This window comes from Acomys minous (genome assembly GCF_964271855.1).
Source record: "Acomys minous genome assembly, chromosome: 12".
NCBI lineage: Eukaryota > Metazoa > Chordata > Mammalia > Rodentia > Muridae > Acomys > Acomys minous.
In genome coordinates, this window is record NC_140493.1 from 17,904,417 (window position 1) to 17,922,806 (window position 18,390).

General features: G+C 51.2%; 1 protein-coding gene across 5 annotated transcripts in view; it reads right to left on the reverse strand.

The window, feature by feature from the left end:
• ARHGAP8 (Rho GTPase activating protein 8) overlaps positions 1–18,390 on the reverse strand; it is a 47,965-nt gene that overhangs the window by 745 nt on the left and 28,830 nt on the right. For 4 of the 5 annotated variants that reach the window (XM_084749778.1, XM_084749779.1, XM_084749780.1 and 1 more), the window contains 6 exons: positions 18,107–18,217; positions 9,574–9,647; positions 7,897–7,974; positions 7,057–7,185; positions 5,013–5,116; positions 2,528–2,997 (listed from right to left, as the gene is read on the reverse strand). In XM_084749778.1, coding sequence (XP_084605904.1) covers positions 2,701–2,997; positions 5,013–5,116; positions 7,057–7,185; positions 7,897–7,974; positions 9,574–9,647; positions 18,107–18,217 — 793 coding nt within the window. In that variant the 3' untranslated portion in view covers positions 2,528–2,700. Of the gene's footprint in view, positions 1–2,527; positions 2,998–5,012; positions 5,117–7,056; positions 7,186–7,896; positions 7,975–9,573; positions 9,648–18,106; positions 18,218–18,390 lie in introns of those variants that run through there. The other variant, XM_084749777.1, reaches the window with a different exon arrangement.

Here is an 18,390-nt window from a genome sequence, read left to right on the forward strand (position 1 = left end):
TTGCTGCGGGAAGGACCAGGAAATTGTGCTGAGACACAGGAAGGTGATGGGGGCCATGCAGCGCTGGGCTGGGATTCTACAATTACCGATTGTGAAGAGAAACTGTTATCAAAGGAGCGGCAGGAGACCATCTTGGGGGCACCTCTCCAAGTCAGGAAATTTGAAACATATATTTCACAGAAACACATTTTCCCCTGTAAACCCCGCTGCATAATGCATGAGGCTTGATTTAATGTCATTGTTAATTCGGGGCTCACAATGGCGGGCTCTTAAGGGAGTCATCATTTTTCTTTCTTCCTTTCTTTCTCCCTGGCAGCAGAACTCTGAGACCCTTTGGGGTTATTCAGCATTCTGTGAGTGCTGACGCCATGGAGGGGTGTGTGTGTGTGTGTGTGTGTGTGTGTGTGTGTGTGTGTGTGTGTGTGTGTGTGTGTGTGTGTGTAGATGCATGGTGGCCTTCCCAGAGGCTGTGGACAGGACATGGGGGCTGGCTGCCTCGGGTTCCATCCTGAGCCATGCTGGGAGCCCACTTTGTTTGAATGTTTGGGGTCAGAGAGGAAGGGTTGTTAGAAAGAAGAAAGGATGGGGAGAGGAGGGAGGGGAGGGGAGGGAGGAGGGAAAATAGAGAGGAAGAAAGAAAAAGGAAAAAAGAAAGATGCAAAGAGAAAGAATGAATGGTAGAGAAGAAAGAAATAAAAACAGTATGGAGGAAAGAAAGAGAAGGAAAAATAAAAGGAAAAAATAAAGAAAAAAAGGTGGGGGAGAAGAAAAACTCTGTAGGATAATAGGAAAAAAGAAAAAAGCCACAGTTTCATGAAGCCCAGAAGAATCCATGTGGCCTCGTGTAGAGGAATTTTAGTTCAGAACATGGCTGTTCTGGCAAGAGATCACATCCAAAGACCTTCTAGGTCTGTGAGATCTGGCTGGAATACAAACATGTTTTTAATCAAGGAGACAGAGGCAAACAGATCTGAGTTCAAGACCAGCCTGGTATAGAGCAAGTAGCAGGGAAAGAAAAATCTTAGGGCCAGGCATGGGGGTACATGCCTTTAGCCCAAACAATGAAGGTAAAGTTAGTTTGTAGAAGAAAGCACCCATGTTTGAAAGTGATGTCTAATTGAGTGCCAGGAAAAGTGACGAATCAGAGAAGATCTGACAGAATAGGACATGCCCAACTCTCAGGAGGAGAGAGGAAAGGGAAGCTACTTAAGAGGTAATTCAGAGAGGGGGGTGGGCAGAGAGAGGCAGGCAGTTTTACTGGGACAGTAATAGACAGGTTGCAGAGAGAGCAACTTAGACACAGGTGAAGACAGAACAAGCTGGAAGATTAGAAGAGACTGTTGGAGTTAGTTTGAGGCCAAGCAGAGCAATTCTGGGCCAAAAGAGAAGCCAGATTAAATAAATCAGCTGGGAGAGGCGCTTGAGCCAGAACAGCTGAGGTGAACCAGCCAGCCCAGAGCTCGGTAAGAACAAGAAAGGGTGAGCTCATTAAGCAGTAAGTCTCAGAGGCTAAAAACATTCTAGACCTAGGTTAGATTGTATGGAGTCTGGAAGCTTCCAGGACTAGGACTAGGCCTAGGTTAGGAGATGGAGGCAGTAAGCCTCCCGGGCAACAACTGAAACAGGCGAACAAAGTTTATTTTACAGCCTCGGGTGACCAAGAAAGACAGAAAAAGCAGAGAGCACTACAGAGCATGGTGGGCAGGCAATGGGGCAGCTGACACATGCGACTGCAGCTTGCCTAGGGGTAAGAATCCAGAAGGCACTGAAACCAAAGGCACTGACGACTCAATAGACTCATCCCAACAGCAGGGTCAGGCCAGGTCTTTGGAGTCTACTTTAATCTCACATATACCCACCAGTGTCCAACCTTTCCATGGTGTGACGCAATGTCACCTACAAGCTCACTCTCAAGAACTGCAAGAGTGAGTTACACACCACCTACCCAAAAATCACCATATAAGCCAGAAGATCTGAGCTTGAGCCTCAGAACCCATTTAAAAAAAAAAAAAAGGCAGGCATTTGGCACTTGCTGGCCAACCAGTCCAGCCTAATTGGCCAGGGAGCGACTCTGTGTCTAGTAGATGATGTGGCCGCTGCATTATTGCTCAGTGACAGATACAAATAAACCAGCATCCACTTCCGGGTGAGTATTCAGCTTTCTCTTTGCTCCATGCCCAGACAGGAGTCAAGCAGAAACACACTTGCTGAGGCTGACAGTGCTGCGGGTAGGGATATAATTCCTAGCTCGAGCCTCTTTACCACCACTGGAGTCTCCAGAATGGAAAGGTGTGTGTGTGTGTGTGTGTGTGTGTGTGTGTGTTATAAGCCCTTCCCTGTCCAGGTGGGAACGGGTGTGTGTGTGTGTGTGTGTTATAAGCCCTTCCCTGTCCAGGTGGGAACAACAAGCCCAGAGCCTCCCTGCAGCATCGGTGACTGCTCTGGACCCCTAGTCCACAAACTCACATGTCCCTTAGGTCACACTGGGTTTGTGGGTCAGAGCAGTTGACCTCACACTTGTGTCTCGTTTCAGCAACAGCCCAGAACCAAGATGCTCCCGGCAACCGGAAGCACAAAAAGTCCCGGGTCCATTTAATTCCTGCGTCTTCTGACAGACAGACGACAAGTTCATAAGACAAACAGGGGCACAGAGGCATAGATTGCAAGGGGTCACCTCCATGTTGAAGTGCCTCCAGTCAATCAGGGGATGCGGAGGCGTGACAGGTATGGTGAGGCCCGGGGAGTGCCCGTCCTCGTGAATCCTTCGGTGACAGGGATAGCCCGTGGCATTTCCACAGTGTCCTGGGTGTGTTCCCCGGGGGCCTCCTGGGCACTGAAGACTTTGTCATAGTACTCAATCAACAGTTCTGTGAACAGGTTCAGAGGCACCAGGGCGCTCAGGGAAGCCACGCCCTGAGACGGCCAGATCAAGTTCAGGCCGAACACGCACGCCAGGTTTGAACTGTTCATCTTGTTTGAAATGCTCTCCCGAGACACCTGGAAGAGGCCACACAGAAAACGGAGAAATGAACTCCTGGGAATCAGCTGTCTGCGTTCCATCCTTACCCACCCACCCCCACCCCCCTCCCCCGAGGGAGACTGGCTTGGTAGAGAGAGCTCTGGAGGGGGAGGGGTGAGCTGGGGAGAAGATTCAGCAAGCATTTGCCTGAATTTGAGCCCCAGAATAATCTGAGCACCATGACGCACACTTGTCACCCCAGCACTGGGGAGGCAGAACCAGGTGGATCCCCGGGGGCTCACGGGCCAGCTTGGCAAGTTCCAGGCCAGTGAAAAGACTCCATCTCAAAAAACAACAGTGGGGCTGGTGAGTTATGGTAACTTCTGCAGAGTCTGGTAGTTAGAGCTTAATCCGTGGGAGCCACATGGTGGCCCAGAGAGCCTGCTCGCTGCAAGCTGTCTTTTGATCTCTAAGTGTGCGTGCTGTGGCACATGTACACACGCATACACACGCTCACATCCACACAAATAATAAACAAACAAACAAACAAATAAATAAATAAGAGTTTTGGAATGGAGGCCTCAGCCAGTGTCAAAATCTAGTGTAGCCGCTTCTCCACTTGGGGCCTCGGTTTCTGAGTTTTCCCCGTCTGTGAAAGGTTCTGGCTTTGACACTGCGGGGACCCTCTGACTTCACAGTCTGATTTCTAGAATGTCCCGAGGGCCTCATCAACTCCCCTTCCACTTTGGCAGGCTGGGTTTGGTGGGGGAGTGCACCCAGCACCCTCTGGCTCCAGGGTGGTATGGATGGTGAACGGAGCTCAGGCTCCTGGGTACAGTGGTGAGAAGGAAAGTTGCTTTCAGTGCTGAGGGCTCCCATCCTCCTGGCCTACACAGCCACCTGGAGAAGTAGGATTCGGTACTCCCCACTTCACAGATGAGGAAGCTGAGCCCAGAAGGCAAAGAAGACCTGAGCCCTGTGTGGGAAGGAAGAACAGCTCACACCAGAGCCCGCCTGCCTGAGGAAGCCTGAGGAATTCGTTCTCCCACTAAGAGGGTCTGAGTGCATTCGTGCTTGTGTGAGAGGTAACCGACCAGACAGAACATCTTGTGATGGTGGGGGTAGGCGGTTGGGGAGATGGGCTCGACGGCTAAAGCACTTGCCACAGGACCTGGCTTCAACTTCCTGCACCCACCAAAAAAAAAAAAAAAAGAAAGAAAGAAAAATAAGTGTGATGCTGGGGTAGGCGGAGGTGGCATACACCTTTAATCTCAGTACTTAGGAGGCAGAGGTAGGCGAATCTCTGTGTTCGAAGCCAACCTGGTCTACAGAGTGAGTTTCAGGACAGCCAGGGTTACACAGAGAAACCCTGTCTTGGGGGGAAAAGAAAGAAAGAAAACAAGAAAGGGAGGAAGGGAGAAAGAAAGAAAGAAAGAAAGAAAGAAAGAAAGAAAGAAAGAAAGAAAGAAAGAAAGAAGGAAGGAAGAGCGAGTGATGGCACACGTCTGCAGTCTGGGCATTGAGTTACTGGAGGACGATGACAGGCAGATCCCTGGCCCTCACTGCTCACTGTCCAGCCAGCAGTGTCTGGCTGAATAAATGGCATCCAGGTTTGGTAAGCGTTTTTGTCTCCAAAAATGAGAGTGACTGAGGGATTCCTCCAACATTAACCTTTGTCCTCCTCATACAATCTACATATATTCATGCACACACGTGTGCATACATACACACACACACACACACACACACACACACACACACACACACATGAACATGTACATGCATATATACCACACACACACAAAGCCAAGAATGCAACATCATATGACAGACTGCCCCTCTGTCCCTCCTGGCTCCCATCCCTAGGCATCTGATTGGGTTTTCAGGCTTCTCAGAGGAGGCTCCCTGGGCCTTGAGTGAAATCCTTTGGTGGCTGTGATATTAGACCTGAGGCCAACAGGGCTGGCCTGTGCAGGGACTGCTGTAAAGAGGCTCCCAGGGCCAGTCTTGGGGCTGGCCGTCCTCCTCTTGGGAAGCAGCTAGCCCCACTTACGTCATGCAAGAAGCCCATGAGATAGCGGAGGACGGTGTAGTTGTGTTCTGGAAGGCTCCGCAGGATCAGGCGGCAGTGGGTCACACGCAGGCTGCTCTCCACCCCTGCAATGACATAAGGCTGCTGGCTCGGGGGGAGCACAGTCTCAAGGACAGCCTGGCCACTTGGCTCTGCTCAGCACCCCACTACTTCTGCCAGACTCCTTCCTCCTCTGTGCAACGGCTATAGAAACTGCCGCCTGCTGGGAAGCAGGTCACTGTGCAAACAGGAAAAAGCTAGACCAGGGCTGGGAATCTATGCACGGACAGCAGTCCACATCTGGGCCAGTACGTATTTTTGTTAATAACGGTTCTGTTTGCTCTCTCTACCTCCCAAGTGCTGGCACCACCATGCCAGCTCTCGGTAATACGTTACTTGAACGCAACTGTAGCCTAGGGCTGCTGGTGGCTTACAAGGATGGAGCCAGCAGCTCCCAGGGAGACTGCATGGCCGGGGAAGGATAAAGCATTCACTCCTTGGCCTCCTTTACAATAAGCGTGTCTGCCTATGGTTCTCAGTGAGTGTTGTTCTTGAAGGAAAGCCCACGTTCAGGGGAGGGGTGGGAGGGCTCTTGGGTGCAACTCTTTCACACAGAGCCCCTCGGTTCCTTCAGTTGGCCTCCATTTGAGTCTTGTTTTGTTTTGAGACAGGGTACTAAGTGTCCTGGGCTGGCCTCAGACTTGCTATGTAGCTGAGGTTACCCTTGAACTCCTAAACCTCATGCCTCCACTTCCCAAGGACTGGGATCTAGATGTTGTTTATGCTGTGGACGGAGCCCTGTGCTTTGTGCTTGCTAAGCAGTCACCCTAGCAACCGACCTATGTCCTCAGACCCTCACTATAGCCTTGGAGTAAAAGCTAGATCAAGTGTGGCCGCAGAGGCCTATAATCCCATCACTTAGAGGCTGAGGCAGAAAGATGGTGAGTTCAAGGCCAGATTAGGCTTCATAGTGAGACCATTTCTGAGAGGAAAAATTTAAAAGAGACAGAGCAAGTGGCTCGGTGGCTCCAACTGAAGCACCTTAAAAAAAAAATCACCCATGGGGGCTGGAGAGATGGCTCAGTGGTTAAGAGCACCACCTGCTCTTCCAGAGGTCTCCTGAGTTCAATTCCCAGTAACTGCATGGTGGCTCACAACCATCTATAATGTGATCTGATGCCCTCTTCTGGCCTGCAGGTATACATGCAGGCAGAGAGCACTGTATACATAATAGATACATCTTTTTTAAAAAATCACCCATGAACAAATGCTCACACAGCTCCTTGAGACTCGGGTGCACCCACAGGTGTTCAAGCGACTCTGTTCCTGTACCCCTAACCTCTGACACACCACTCTCCTCCCACTGAGTTTGTGCAGTGACCAAGAGACCCTGAAACTGTATGAACGCTCCCACTGGGACACAGAGTTCCCATTTATAAAAAGCTCGAGGGCTTTCTAACAAACGTCATCATCTTGGGGAACAGAGCTGTGACCGATTCGCGATCTCAATGGACAAAGCATTTCCTTACAATTCACATTCCCAGGGAAATGAGGGGGCTGCCAGCTCTGGGCTGCAGATGACATAGCATCAGGCCCCTCTTCTGAGAACGATGACCACAGAGAGGACATGGGAGGGACGCAGGCCACCTTGGCTATCTATCAGGCAGAGAAGCCAAATATCACTTTGCCCCTGGAGACTACAACCTTCGGGATGCACAAGGCTTCTGCAGGGCTCCCAGGAAGGGCCTTCACACTTCACTTGAAGGAGAGATGCAGCCGCCTGGGTAGGGCCACCAGGCAAGCCAGGAGTACTCTCCCTGACCCCAAGGACAGCATGGCCAATTTGATGTTAGCAGAGGCTACACCTTCATTGAATAGAGGGGTGGCCCCAAGTTCCCCTCTGCTGACCTATGGGGCTAGACACGAATGGACCAAGATTGGGTGGACACTGCCTCAGCCAAGGCCAAAGCTGACCTGGGTCAGTAGACAGGGACACCATAAGGCCAGGGTTCAAGTGGGTACGTACTAGTGATCCCCAGGATCTGCTCGTAGGCTTGGAAAGTCAGCAGCGGCTGGGGCAGCTCTCGCAGAAATGTCTTCAGGATCACGGCCGGGACGTGCATGTCACCGTAGTCATCAAAGTTTACCGGCTTTCCTGAACAAAGGACATGACACGACTGAGCGCCTCACTCAGCCTGTGGCTTGGGAGCTTGAGGAGGAGGTGTAGGTCACAGTTATGTGTCCTGGGGATACCTCTGTCCCCACAAGCTTCCCTCTTACTTCTACTGTACCCCTCTTCTAGGGTGCCTGTGGACCCAGCTATGGTTCCCTTAGGGTAAGGTTTTCTCTTGTTGGCGGTTTGAGCTCTAAGGAAAGGGCCTTGGCTCTGGGGCTGCACACAGAAAGTTCTGGGTTGTGTGGATCCACTATTTGATGAGTGAACATGTAATCACAGAAGTGGGGCTGGGTTGGGGCTTAAGCAGGGCTAGAGGGCAAGTGTCCCTGGGAGCAAGGTAGATGATTTCTTAGTGTTATTATAGGGGTACCCCAATTCAGATACCAATCCTCTGCTTGAGGTGGGAGCCACCCATGGAGAGCCATTAACGTGATTTTCCTACCTTGCAGTGTTAGTTCAAACCGTGTGGCCACCTGGTGTCGGTGGAGAAGGCACATAGGTAATGTGGGCTGGGGCAGTGCCTTGCCTGGTAGGCGGGACACAGGACCCTGTGCTCTACAGTGGTTAGTGTTCCTGGCAGCAGCCCCACCCAGACCTGTTTCTGGAGCTAGGTGAGGTATGGAGCGCCACCCTGAGGACTGGGGGATGGCAGTTGGGAATTTGGCAGGAGGGAGGGGTCTGGGGCATCACCTTGATCATATAGCCGCTGCACCTGGCGGACAGTCTGGGCACTGGCCGATCTCCGGAACAGGCCCTCGGTGTGCAGTCCTGCAGGGAGAGGTGTAGACATCTCAGATCCCAGCACTATAGAGCTTCCCAAGAGTCTGTGACTCCCCCGTCTGGGGCATCAACCTCCTGTGGCGACAGGTCAGGCTTTTCCATCTCCAGTCCCTCCCCGACTTCTTCCCCAAGAGAAAGGAGTGCAGAAACACACAGGCCGGGGCTCCAGGGGCCCCTGCATCCTAGCAGCTATGTGAGCCTGGAGAAAATGCTCAGCCTTTCTCCTTCTATCCAACATCACCGGTTGGCTGCCTCCCCGCCAGGCCTCTGCTGGCTTCACAGCCAGGAGAGGAAGTCATCCCAGGGTAGACGGTGACACTGGGCAGCAACCCCCTTTCCACAGACCCACATTCATGCACATCCACACCCAAGGTGGCCGTAGTGTCTTTGCGCCTGCAATATTTCTTTCTGCTTATCAGCCACAGTCTCAGAAAGCTGTGGGGCCCAAGCCTTCCAAGCCACAGGGCATGGGCCGTGGGGCCTGCAGACCCAGGCTCAACCTGGTCAACGAACCCACTGCTCACAGGGGGGGACACATACCCATAGCCAGTCTTTGCTACTTTGTGGGTTCTTCTTTTTCCCACCCTTTATCCCCCAGGTTTCAACCCCTATCACTAGATAGGAGAGAAACAAGGACAGAGGTGGAGAGACACAAACAGATATTCTTGAATCTAATTTTTTCTTTCTGTTTCTTCTTTGAGCATGACTACTAACAAGCCACAACTGATTGGCCAACAACCACCCACCCTGCCTCTCGGGGCCCCACCATTTATATATCCTCCAAAAAATTCCCAGAATTCCAAACACCACACAGTCTACAGAAACTATCTGCAGTTGGCATCAAGTTTCTGCTAGAGCACGAGGCAAATCATGGTCAGCTGCTGTGAACAGTCCAAAGCAGCCCAACACCCCTACTCCTGAGGTTAAAATAAAAGCACATTTTTATAGCATTTTTGTGTTTTTAAAGAAATCAAAATTCCAGAATTCTTACTACATATACCCAGCAACAGTGTCTATCAGTCATTCCTCTTAAGCCCACTAGACAGACCAGGAGATGGAGGCCCAGAAAAGGTAAGCAAGTAGCTCAAGGTCACACAGCCAGAACATGAGGCACATCCAAGATATGTGCACACCTACCACACACACACATGCATACACACATACCACACATGTGCATACATGAGCATACACATACATATGCACACCTGCAGGCACACACACACTATACACACATGCACACATATGTAGACGCACACATATACATACACACCACACACACATGCATACATGAGCATATACATACAGATGCACACATACAGGCACACACACACTATACACACACATGTACACATGAGCGTACATACACATGCAGGCACATACACATATACACACACTATACACACACAACACACAGAAGTATTTAAAGCCAGACCATCTGAGGTCACACCAGAGGACACTGTGCCTGCACACCACTGCTTGCTTGGATCACAGCTACAGCAGCCCCTAGCCTGTGGGGTGTTCAGGAGCTGAAACGAAGCCCCTTTGGAAAGGCGCTGTCGTGTGTCCCCGCCAGAGCCAGCTCCTTACCCTTCTCTCTCAGGTACGTCACTGTCCAGCGCAGCACCGGGGGGATGAGCTCACCATGGTTTTTGTCTTTGAGGCTGAAGGAGAAGGAAATACTGCCTTATTCACGTCAGACCTTGATGGCAGGTGCAGCCAGGGGAAGGCCCTCGGGTTCCACATTCAAGAGAAAATACACAACATCAGGGCATCTCCAGGGAGAGACTCAGCCTTCAGCCTCCATGAAGCAGTCACGAGAAGGACATTGGAAGGATAGCACAGTGCTGGAATTCCACCCAGAATACGGTGTGGGAAATGCTGAGGGGCAGAAGGCTTCCCCCAAGGGGCTACTTCAATGAGGGGGTTTTGAGGGATGGGAAGAAAGCATTACAGACAAGAAGACAGACAGAGGTACAAGAAAGTCTAACTGTGAGCGTGGGCTCAGGAGACTAGACTAGGTGCTCATTCAATTGTAAAAAAGCACGTTCTGGGCTTGTTGGCACGTGCCTTTAATCCCAGCACTTGGGAGGGAGAGGCAGAGGCAGGTGGATCCTGGTCTACATAGTAAGTTCCAGGACAGTCGAGACTACAGAGAGACCCTGTCTTGAAAAATTAAAACAAAAGTACATGGTGAAAACATGGGGCCTGAGACACAGTTAACAGCAGATAGCTGGAAGGATTCACACAGATTCTGAGTCCTTTGCATCTAGTGCCGACTGGGACGGTGATGGAGGGAGCTACAGTGTCTTAGGAAAAGTGTCTCTGCATCACTTCACTTGCAGGAAGTTGCACACTGGCCATGGGCTGCCCACACAACCAGCTGTGAGACATAAGCGGACACAATACACATGTTTTACAAGATCTCCTGACTGGGCCATACTTACTTCAGCCCCCTACTGGGAGAACAGATGTCCCAGGTGGAGGCCACTCCTCTGGTATGGGTATCAAAAATGACAAAATTGACACATAAAGTGAGTTAAACCCCGTTGCTTTGCACACTTCATGGAACCCAGGAAAGAATGTCTATTGTAACATGCTGAGTGTGAGACTACTTGTTACACAGCGTCAACAACAAGAAGTGACTGAGACACAGGAAAAAAAATGCCTGCTGCTGTAACATGCTGAGGTGGAGACAGCTTGTTACACAGCATTGCCTGTGACAGCTGACTGAGACACACTTGCTGCTTGTGAGGCTAGGCCAAGAACTGCAAGGAAAGTGGATCAGGACCCTGGGATACAAGAACCAGGTACATAAAACACCCATTCTGTTCTACAAAACTGAGATGAATGTTTTAGGCTGACTGGAACTTGGATGGGGAAACTGAGGCACAGATTGGTTACATGACTTGCTCAGTTGAGGGCAGAGCTGAGATTTGAACTTAGGCAAGCTCCAGAATCTCACCTCTTCACTACTCTGTGCATGCTGTCACTTACATTGTCAAGGCCTCCACGAACACATGAGCTCAGTAACAACCCACTCGGAGTATAAATCCAGTCATAGGCAGAGAGCAGAGGAGTGGAGTGTGGACCATGGCCCTGGCTCTGCCAGCCTCAGCCAGCACTGACCTCCCTGAGACCCTGTTTTCCCTTCTGTTAAGTGAGTGTGATGTGAGGCCTGCCTCCAGAGCTGGCTGAGGGATCATCAGGGTGGCACATCGTAATGTCCTCCAAAGTGATGCTGTCACTCTGCAAGCAGCCAGCAAGTCTCATGTGGGCAGTGCTGGGATGTTAGGGACGGACCTTACATGCCTGGCTTAGTTCAACCACAATGCCCACATCACAGCAGCGATGGCCTCCACATATATCCTGACTGTGTGCGTTGTTGGTGCCACGGAGATCTTTCTCTCTGCTAAAGCCGCACATGTAGGACCCTGTATAGCCACTGAGTAGCCATGAGGCTGGCCCTGCCCAGGAATGGATGGGCCCTGCACAGCCTGTCCCATGTCAGCTTCCTATTTGCCACCTGTCAGGGAGGAGATGGTGTCCCTGGTGAGGAAGAACCAGGGCAGTGGAGCTGTACCACTGCTTTCTCCGGAGCCAGATGTCCCATGCCAGGCCTCCCCAGAGCTGTGGGCTTTTTTGTTTGTTTGTTTGTTTGTTTGTTTTGGTTTTTAGAGACAGGGTCTCTCTGTGTTAGCCTTGGCTGTCCTGGAATCGCTTTGTAGACCAGGCTGGCCTTGAACTCACAGCGATCCGCCTGCCTCTGCCTCCCGAGTGCTGGGATTAAAGGCGTGCGCCACCACGCCCAGCCAGAGCTGTGTTCTTGCCAGGCAGTCCCTTAGCCTCCTGGGCCTCAGCCTCCTTAGTTCTGAAAAATAAGGAAGCTGGCAGCACCTCTCCAGGGCCTGGGGCATCTAAGGGCATTGTTAAACAGGGAGACAATGGTGTTGATGGCAGAGAAGATTCTCCTGCCAGGACTGAGTGGTGTCCCCAGGCAGAACACAAATTGCCCATGGCAGAAGGAAAACAAGTAGACCCAGGGAGATGCGGTGACCGTCCAGGTCATACAGCGAAAGAGCAGGCTGGTCACCATTCTTGGAGAGTCCTGCTCAGCATGGGAGACAAGGTTGGGCCACTAAGGACCCTTTTGCCTGGGGTTTCGCTGCACTTTGCTACTTAAAACAGATCTTTGGATAGGAAGAGCCTTTGGGACCGTCCAACCCCACCTCCTCTGGCGGCAGAGAAAACCCAGATCCCTAAGGAGAGAAAAATTCCCAAAATCTCGGGTCCACTAGCCTGCAGACCTAAGAAGCAGTATTCTACCTCTATCTGTCAGAGCATGCATACAGCAAGTAGGAGCCTGACCAGAAGTCGCTATCTGTAGGGTACCCCCAGGTCTGAGTCTCTGCAAGGACCCCCCATTTCCAAGTGTCCCCCTCCAGTTCCTACTCGCTGGCCCAGAGAGAGGCTTGCTCCATGGACTCATAAAGTCAGTGCTTAGAATAACAATTATGCCACGCAGGGGAGCAGATGGGCCCCACTCACGTCCTGCCTGGGTGAGTGTGCCCAGGGCAATGGGGCGATGTCATACCATGTCCCTCCTGGGCACCTCAATGGCACAGAGCAGGGTCGGGTCTCTGTAAAGATGTTCGGGGCACATTAAACCCATTGCCTGAGCTGTGGTTCCATGGGGGCATCCCCAGGAGTAGTCTGAGAGACAGAGCAATGTCCAGCCATCTGCCTGGAAGGCACTGCGGAGACTCTGCTCACGAGCCCTGCCTGTCCCCTGGGAGAAGGGCTTGCCGTCAGTCAGAGCAGGCTTCTTCCTACTTGTGCATGCATCGCATGTGGTGAATGCACAAACAGGGGAGTGCGGGACGGGGAGGGGGTGGCTACTGCAATGAAGCTGGTTGGCTGGTCGCAGGGAATGTGAGCACGTGTCCCAGGGCACTGGCTTTCCCAGCCCTCCAAAACAGTCATTGTCTTCTGAGCCTATCCCAGACTTCTAAGATAGTTATTCAATTCCCAAGGCAGGAGGAATGGCCGTGGCTCCCACCACCACAGAGCCCCTTGGCCACAGAGTCAGCCAGGGAGGTCCTGGATGCCAAGACAGCTGGACAGTGCCGAAGGATTGGTGGCGGCTGACTGCATCACGTGTCTTTGGGAGTCTGCTAGTGGCAGCATTTCATCTCCATTTTTATAGAGGACAAACAGAATCTCAGAGAGGTAAATCATTTTACTTGAAGTCACACTGCCTAGTGTGGGTTACAACTAGGGTTGAAATCAAGCTAAGAGATAGCTCAACAGTCACGAGTGCACACTGTCCTACCCAGAGGGCTTGAGGGGCCTGAGTTGAGTTCCCAACACCCACACTGGGTGCTTGAAGCTGTTCGTAACTCTAACTCCAGGGGATCTGAGGCTCCAAGGGTGTTACAAACACACACATATACACATAATGTGTGTGTATATATATATGTATATTATATAATACAAATACACACATGCACGCACGCACACACACACACTTGAAAATGTCAAGGCAGCCTACAAAACAGGAGATTATATTTGTAAACCATATCTTCTAACAATCCAGTATCTGGGGGCTGTAGAGATGGCTCAGTGGTTAAGAGCATTGGCCACTCTTCCAGAACACCTATCTGGCTCTGGTTCCCGATACCCATATGGTGGCTCACAACCATCCCCAACTCCAGTTCTAAGTGATCTGATACTTACTTGTGTCCTCCACAAGGTATACATGTGGTACGTAGACATACATGTAGGCAAAACACCCATATGTATTTTTAAAACTGTATTTTATCTATCTATCTACATATGCATGTGTCTGTGCATCGTATGTGTGCAGTGCCTGTAGAGGCCAGAAGAAGGCGCTAGAACTCCTAAAACTGGAGTTACAGACAGTTGTGAGCTTCTGTAAGGGAACTAGGCACTGAACCTGGGTCTTCTGGGAGAACAGTCAGCCGCCTTCTTCTTCTTCTTCTTCTTCTTCTTCTTCTTCTTCTTCTTCTTCTTCTTCTTCTTCTTCTTCTTCTTCTTCTTCTTCTTCTTCTTCTTCTTCTTCTTCTTCTTCTTCTTCTTCTTTTCTTCAAAAACTCAAAGGACTTTTCTCCAAAGAAGTGATGTAGACAGCCAATTATATTTTAAAAAGACACTTTGAATTGCGAGCTACAAGAACAAAACCGGAGACTCGGTGACTCCCCCTCGGTGCCCACCGGAGCGGCCACCATAAAGAGTGACAATGATGAGTGTTGACAGCCTCATGAAGGAGCTGGAACTCAAGCTGCTGGTAGGAATGGGAAATATTGGGGCCACCTTAGAAAATGGCCAGGCGGCGGGGGGGGGTCCTCGTGGAACACATCACCCCAGGGATTAGCCACTTTTCTCATCACAATTCCTAAGAAAAAGCCACTAAACAGAGCAAGAACTTACTTGGGCTCACGGTTTGAAGAAACACAGTCCCTCATGGTGGAGAGGCATGACCCCTAGGACCAGCTCATGGTGCCAGTGGGCACCCACAGCTTCCTCACACCACCGGGGATCAGGAAACAACGGAGGCAAGAAGTAGGGCATGATTGTAAACCTCAAGGTCCCTCCCCCTAGCTACCAGGCTCCAGCTCTGAAGATTCTCACAACTCCCCGATAACACCGTGCAACCCAGGGACACGGCTCCTAGCTGTAGACCCCAGAGAATCGGAAACCCGGAAGCTCACAATCTCGGATGTGGGTTTTCAGGCCACCGTTATGCATAACAATGAAAAGGCAGAAACAACCAAGATGCCCAGCAATCGCTAGAGACCTAACAGCACCCCTAACAGTGTCTGTACAATAAACACAACCAGCTACACCCTTAAGCATGACACCAGGCAGAAGAATTCCAGCTAAAAGTGGCCACGCGTGTGCTGTGGCTCCATTTACATGAAATGTCTAGAATCTTGAGATGGAAAGTGGGCTCACGACTATGAGGGGTTTGTGAGGGAGGAAGGGCAACAGACATGAATGTTCTGGCATTAGACAATGTGGACAGTTGCCCATGGCTATGACAACCCTAACCCACAGAATCGCACACTTAGAAGAAAGCTTACCCAACAATTTAGGCACAGCTCCTAGAGGTATGTGTGGGTCAGTCCTGCATCTGGACACTGCATTTTACTCTGAGGAACATCTGGAGGATGTGATGTATGTATGTGGGGGAGAGTGGGAGAGGAGCCTCGCACAGCCTCACACGTGTGGAGCTATCAGGGAAGGTTCTGTGGCAAGGCCCATGGCTGCAAGACTCTTGAGCAGGGTTAGTGAGGAAGGTAGTGGCTCGTCTCTAGACACAGAGAAACTGGTTGTAGACACAGAGAAACTGGTTGTGTAAAGTCAATTAGCTTGGACTTCCTAAACTTAGAGAGCTTTGCTCAACCCGTTCTCTTACCCAGACCCACAGCTACCCAGAGGAGACTCACACATCTCTATCTTTCCCACCCTGGGGATGGCAAGCAAGCCTGTGTATTTCTGCAGTGCTGGAGATGGGACCCAGGGCTTCGCACATGCTGAGCAAGCGCCTCCAAGCCCTGGTCCAGCCCTAGGGTAAAACCTCTGACTCCCTGAATTTGCCCTCTGTTGGCTTAAAGCAGCTCGCTCCAAGTAATGGTTTTCTGTTATGAACTTAAATCAGCAAATTAACATTGGCGAATAGGCTTTGGTTATGAATTTTAATGTCTTCCATTCATTCACAGTCCAAACAAATTACGTATCTGGTGCTTTATTTAATACGTTTATTGCCATTTTATTATAGTCATTGGCAATGAGACAGCATAAAATATTAATTTAAAGAAGCAATCACACAGATTATCTTTTAAAGTGGCGTGCACGGAATGTATTCAAAGGCATCTGATGTTGCTCGCTGTTCCCTAAAGAGATAATGAAGTGGCTTTTTCTGTGTGGTGTTGAAGTGGCCGCGGCGATAACACATACCAGGCAGGCACTGTGCCGCCAGGCTGCACCCCAGTTCTACCTGTTTGTTTGAAGTACTGATTGTTAAAAGCAGTAACTGGCCTTGGAACAGAAATGACTTTGGCAACGTAACAGTCCCAGCAGCCTCCTGTCCACTGACAACTGTGTCTACATATCCTACAAACACTCAAGTCACAAGACCAAAGGTGTCCCAGGTGACCTGGTTGTGCAGCTGCTTGCCACATAATGAAATGTCCCTTCCTGGAGTAGGGAAGAAAAGGAGGAGGAAGGAGCTCCACAAGGCTCACAGCGCTCACCAGAAACTTACAGGACTCACGAGGCTTGTATTAGGCTATATAAACAGTGAGCAACTACTGGGCGGAGGAGACTCTTAGAGCTGTCTGCAAGTCCCACAGGGAGAGCCAGGCATGCCGATTTCCTGAGCTGTCACCCCTGCTGGATTTTGGGGTTTCTCAGCGGTGCAGCCACCTGAGTCACCTGTGCCCCCATGAGTGACCCCATCAACACATTGGTCTGCAGACTAGATTTGCGCAGAACTCCCTCTTTGGCCTACCAATCCCTCCCATCTGAGGTAGACAAAGCCAGGCCTCTCCAGGGCTGGAGAGACAGTGGCTAAGTGGTTACAAATACTATCTACTCCCCTAGAGCACCCAGGTTTGATTCCCAGCACCCACACGGCATCTCACAGGCATCTATAACTATGGTTCCAGGGGATCTGATGCTCTCTTCTGGCCCCTGTGGGCACGAGGCACGTACATGGTACACACACACACACACACACACACACACACACACACACACACACATACACCAAAACCAAGTCTTCCTGAAGCTAGCCACACAGTAGTGCTGAGAGGCCGATGACAGCCACCAACAGTTTCCCATTCACGTCGCCGCTCAGGCACACATTGTACAAATCTGTGCATTACACTTGGTTTTCTTTCTCAAGGGGTTGTGTGTATGTGCGCTTGCGAGTATGAGGTGCTGCCAAGGACAACCTGGGGTGCCATTCGTCACTGGCCCAGTATGTGTTGATTAGGGAAGGCCAGCTGGCCAGTGAGCCCAGGTATGTCTCTGCCTCCAGTGTAGGGATCACAGGCACACACGACACCACAGCATGTGGTGAAATACAGCATGCTCTGGCTTAGTGGCAAGCGTTCTTAGCCCCATTTTTAGTGTTCGGACGACAGGGCTGGAGCCTCTTCACTAAGGAACTCCGAACGGAAGAGCCACTAGGGATGTCAGCAGACCTCTAGAGGAAGAACGGCCACAGAGAGGCCTCAGATACAGTGTGAAAACTGCCACTTCACGGCCTGGCCTCTCACCAGCAACCCCTAGAGGAGCTCGTGGTTACTGCAGGCACCTGCCCTGCCATTGGGGTGGCCACCAGGGGCCATCTCTGATGGATGGACCACCTGTGAGTGCCAGCAGCTTACTTTGAGAAGCCATGAAAAGGAAAGCTCTCTTTAGAGGCAAGATTGTGCTGTAGGTGCCTGTAATCCCAGCTCTCAGGGAGGCAGAGGCAGGCGGATCGCTGTGAGTTCGAGGCCAGCCTGGTCTACAAAGCGAGTCCAGGACAGTCAAGGCTACACAGAGAAACTCTGTCTCGAAAAACCAAGACAAAACCAAAACAAAACAAAAAGCATTGCCCTGGATCTTCACCAGCAGGTTTAACTACCAAAGCAGGGGACCCAAAGAAGGACACACTCACCACCCAGAGGGCAAGGCACAGAGGAGCCTGGATGGGGGCGGGGCTAGGGGCACCAGGGAAGGCTTCTGGAGGAGGGGCCCAAGGTGATGGGAGTGAAGCTGGCCTGGTAAGCAAATAGGAGATGACAGATTCACCAAAAATCTGTCCCACTGAAGTCCCACGAGCACAGCTCACTTGGAAGGGGGGGGGGGGGGTCCTAGCCAGAGGCCTGCAGGGCAGAACTGAAAGGTGACCAGAAAGCTCTTGTGCTCTGCCTGGACACACACAGAGTAGTGGGCCCTCAGCTCCACTCAGTGGGGACTTGACCCTTTAATCTCTCCTGTAGAGTTAAACTTTAGCCACTGGATGCAGAGGCTTGGGGCAACCTCCCAGGATACAGCGGGGTCCCAGCGTTCAGGGTAGCAGAGTAGCCTCCAACCTCCCATCACTTACTATTGCAGGCTGACTCCAAACTGCTGGGTGGGCAGAGGAGGCCGAGGTGGTGGAGTCTTGGTGGGAGGGGACGGCTGGCCTTTGTGTAGGTTTTGTAGTTTCTCGTCATAGCTGTGGACACAACAGGAGAGCGTCACGTCACACGGGAACAGCCTTTTAGCTATGGAAGCCATCTCCCAGTGCTGTGGGGGGAGGGGGGGGAACAGGCCCCCAGTTAACATCAATAGGACCCCTCCATATGCTATCTCTCTGATTTCCACCTCAGGCATCCTGGGCAGGGCGCT